The sequence below is a fragment of the Centrocercus urophasianus genome, unplaced genomic scaffold, assembly GCF_019232065.1.
Source record: "Centrocercus urophasianus isolate 14NV4802_14NV808 unplaced genomic scaffold, USGS_Curo_1.0 seq_408, whole genome shotgun sequence".
NCBI lineage: Eukaryota > Metazoa > Chordata > Aves > Galliformes > Phasianidae > Centrocercus > Centrocercus urophasianus.
In genome coordinates this window covers 17929-21520 of record NW_024884987.1, presented here as the reverse complement: position 1 = coordinate 21520, position 3592 = coordinate 17929, and the positions used below count along the sequence as shown (strand labels likewise).

At 65.9% G+C, this 3592-nt stretch overlaps 2 protein-coding genes across 2 annotated transcripts in view; one reads left to right on the top strand and one right to left on the bottom strand.

Annotated features, from left to right (window-relative positions):
- Positions 1-14: 14 nt before the first annotated feature.
- Positions 15-1290, top strand: LOC122168115 (zinc finger protein 629-like). Its single transcript, XM_042833175.1, has 2 exons — positions 15-119; positions 356-1290. The coding sequence occupies exons 1-2, from the start codon at positions 44-46 to the stop codon at positions 1159-1161; spliced, it is 882 nt and encodes a 293-aa protein (XP_042689109.1). The 5' UTR covers positions 15-43; the 3' UTR covers positions 1162-1290.
- A 235-nt stretch (positions 1291-1525) lies between these two features.
- LOC122168114 (prefoldin subunit 5) overlaps positions 1526-3592 on the bottom strand; it is a 2355-nt gene continuing 288 nt past the window's right edge. The window contains exons 2-6 of the mRNA XM_042833174.1: positions 3039-3141; positions 2703-2734; positions 2413-2487; positions 1918-2023; positions 1526-1840 (exon numbers count right to left, since the gene is read on the bottom strand). Of these exons, the coding sequence (XP_042689108.1) occupies positions 1761-1840; positions 1918-2023; positions 2413-2487; positions 2703-2734; positions 3039-3141 (396 nt within the window). The 3' untranslated portion in view covers positions 1526-1760. The remainder of the gene's footprint in view (positions 1841-1917; positions 2024-2412; positions 2488-2702; positions 2735-3038; positions 3142-3592) is intronic.

The following is a 3592-nucleotide window of genomic DNA, read 5'->3' as shown; positions in this document are numbered from 1 at the left end:
CAACTGAGGTCTGGGTGCCCCCCAGACCCTCCCGGCTGTCCCCATGGCGCAGGATGAGCCCTGTGTGGTGGAACTCCACGACCCGGAGGAGGCAGGCATGGTGCGGAGGGTCTGCATCGGTGAGGAGGGGGTACGGGGGGCGTGGGAGGCAATGAACCCTAAGGGGAGGTGGATGGGGGGGGGAAGAAGGGCAGAGATCCGATTAGGGGGGCAGTCAGCCCCAAAAAGTGGGTGAGAGAGTCTTGATGGGTGGGGGGCTAACAGCCGCGGGGGGGAGGCCAGAGAGCGCCAAGGAAAGACAAACAGCCTGGGGGGTCCCAGCCCCCTCCCCAGCTTCTCTCCATCCGCCCCACAGTCGACGACGGCATCGTGAGCGACTGCAAGGAGGAGGTGCTGCCGCAGGAGATCATCCAGACCGTCATCCCCCCGCTTCCCCTGACCCCCAAAGGCAGGAAGCGAGGGGCAGCGGGGGGCCGCGGCGCCGGGGGCTCCGCCATGGGGGGCTACGGCGAGGAGGAGCAGGAGGGCGGCGGGGGGCGGCTGCGGGGGGGCCGCCAGCGCCCTTTTATCTGCAACGAGTGCGGGAAGAGCTTCAGCCACTGGTCCAAACTGCTGAGGCACCAGCGGACTCACACCGGGGAGCGGCCGAGCACGTGCGGGGAGTGCGGGAAGAGCTTCAGCCAGAACTCACACCTGGTGCAGCACCGCCGCACGCACACCGGGGAGAAGCCGTACCGCTGCGGGGACTGCGGGAAGAGCTTCAGCTGGAGCTCCAACCTCATCCAGCACCAACGCATCCACACCGGGGAGAAGCCCTACAGCTGCGGGCAGTGCGGGAAGAGCTTCACGCAGAGCAAAAACCTCATCAAGCACCAGCGCACCCACTCGGGGGCCCGGCCCCATCGCTGCGGGCAGTGCGGCCGCGGCTTCGCGCAGAGCACCAACCTGCTGAAGCACCAGCGGGTGCACGCGGCCTGCAGCCAGCCTCCCGCCTGCCCCGAGTGCGGGCTGAGCTGCTGCGACGGGGCCGAGCTGGAGCTGCACCGGGCGCAGGCGCACGGCCACGAGCCTTACATCTGCGTGGAGTGCGGGGACAGCTTCGCCAAAAGCGCCACGCTCAAACGCCACAAGCGCGTCCACAAACCCGTCTTCGTGCACTGAGCTGGGGTTGGGGGGGGACGCCCTGCCCGAGGATGGAGCGGCTCAGGATGCGAGGCCCGGAGCACCGGCCCTCGGTGAACGTGGAGGGTTGGACCCTGTAGATGTACATAGCGTGGGGTGGGGGCCGTAGGGTAGAAGCAAAGCGAGGGGCTGGGATGTGGGGCGCGGCGGGACGGCTGTAGAATAAAGCACTTCTGTCTGGGGGATGCGGGTGAGTTGTGTTGGGACGGGGGGGCTCTGCTGTGACCTCACCCCGTCGCACAGGCGAGGTGCAGAGGCTGGGAGCGATGCCTTGGGTCACGCTGCCCCACATCAAGGCATTTTTTGAGGACCCCATTGAGTCTCAAATTACGAGTCGCGTGGATTGAGAAGCAGTAAGAGGCCGTGCCCAGGTCGTGTTTATTCCGTGTGCTGGCAGCAAAGCGCTGCTTCGCAATAAGGGAAGGTTTGGCTCGCGCTTCGCAGCGCTGCACAGCTTCGGATCGGAGCGGCGGCGCGAGGAGCGTGGGGACAACATGGGCACGGAACGCCGTGCGTCCCCACAGCGCCTCCAATCCGCTCCCTGGCGGGATGAGGAAGGCAGGTGCTGAGGCTGAAGGTCACGCCTTGGTGGTGGCCCCCTGTGCCGCCCCCAGGGCTGTCAGCTGCTGGATCTTCTGGCTCATCATCTCCACCACAGCTGTGGGAAGAGGCACCGGGGTGGTGAGGGGCCGCTGACAGCCCCGAACGCGGAGCAACAGCGGTGCCGGCCCTTACCCTGCTTCATGGCGTGCTTCTCCTGCAGCGGGGGCTGGATCTTCTCCATCTGCTTGGTCAGGAAGTCGATCTTCCGCTTGAAAAACTCTCGGGCGTCGTCTGCAGTCTGAGTGCATAAAGGGCAAAAGCAGCGCCGAGGCGCTGAGTCCCTGCAGGGCCCCCCTCCGGAGGCAGCCCTGTTTGCCAGCCAGCGCCGACAGGCGGCTGTTCTGGGATCGGCTCACACCGCCCGCTCGCCGCAGCACGGCCCCCGGGGTGCGAAAAGGCAGCGAGCAGCGCTGGGAACTGCATTCCCCTCCCGGGGCCCAGAAATCGCACCCTGCGCGCGCCATCGGGGAGCAGCAGCGGCGGGAGCAGCAGCAGCTTGCCTGCGCCCTGCGGCACCAGCAGGAGGAGCGGCTCCAAAGGGAACACAGCGCTTTTGCCAAGCTGCCCCGCGGCGATCCGGGCGCGCACCCCTCACCTTCTCCACCCCTCACCTTCTCCACCCCTCACCTTCTCCACGTAGTATCCGGTTCCGACATCGATCAGCACGCGCTCGACATCTGAGAGCTTCCCAGGGACGTACATCTGGCGGGGGTGGTCAGGGAAAGTGGGGAACCACGATGGTTACGCAGCTCTGGGAGCTGAGCTCAGCGGAGCCGGGGCAGAGCCCTGGTGCCAGCAAGGCCACGCCACGCCAGTGTGCGTTTGTGATGGATCAAAGGCACTGAGGGCTGGAACTGCCAACCCTAAAGGCTCTGGAGAGGGTAACAACATGGGGCTGTGCGGACTGCAAAGGATACAGAGCTGGTGAGAGGCACCAGCAGGTCCTTCCCTGCAGAAGAGCAAGAAGAGATGCGTGAGTGCTGGGGCAAGGGGAGCCCCCAGGGCCAAAACACAACCCAAAGCATCTGGGGAGGGTGTTACAGCCGCATCCGTTCCCCCAGCTGTGCATCGCACCTGACCAACCTCCCCAGGGAAAGGGAAGCAGAGCCCCAAGGAATTGAGAGGGGCAGGAGGCAGAGCTCTCAGTCACTCTCCCAAAGCGGGGTTGGCACACCTCAGCCCCAGGTAATTTTAGGCAGCAAAGCCAGGAAGGAGAGGAGCAGAACCTGCGGCCGCTCAGGGGTCCCACTTGCCTTCGTTGCTTTTGTTGAGCACGTTGAGGCAGTCCTTGGCTTCCACATACTTGGTCTGCACCACCTTGAGCTGGGTGATGGAGGACGAGAGGAATTCCACCTCCTGGGGAGAGAGCGCAGCCCCGCCACGGGGGGGGGGAATTGGGTAGAGGAGACCCCAGGACCAAGTGGACCCTGGTGGGGTGGAGACCCGACTGCAGGATGGGATGGGGAACAGCCCCAGATCTTACGTAGAAAGAGCAGGAAGCGAATCCTGCAGGAACCGAGGGGCAGGCTGAGGGTGTGGGGGGAACAGCAGGGAACAGCCGCGCGAAGGCGCGGAGCTGCGGTGGCACCGAGCGCCGCGCCGAGATGGGCTCTGTGGCTGCCACAGAACAGCCTATGGACCCCCATCTCCCTCCCGGGTCCTACAGCCCCGCTCGCCGCCCCCCACCCCCACGAGGCCCAAACTCTCCCCCCTGCACGTCGCCCTACAGCCAGGCCCCGTCCATCTCACCTCCCCAGGCCCCACATCTCCCCACAGCCCCACACCCCCTCCCAGCCTTCCCCCTAAC

What these genes read in the sequence shown, in the direction of transcription:
- LOC122168115 (XM_042833175.1), top strand. Translation starts at nt 44, where the DNA reads ATGGCGCAGGATGAGCCCTGTGTGGTGGAACTCCACGACCCGGAGGAG. An exon ending in GGTGCGGAGGGTCTGCATCG is followed by an intron (nt 120 to 355) that starts GTGAGGAGGGGG and finishes TCCGCCCCACAG; the next exon opens with TCGACGACGGCATCGTGAGC.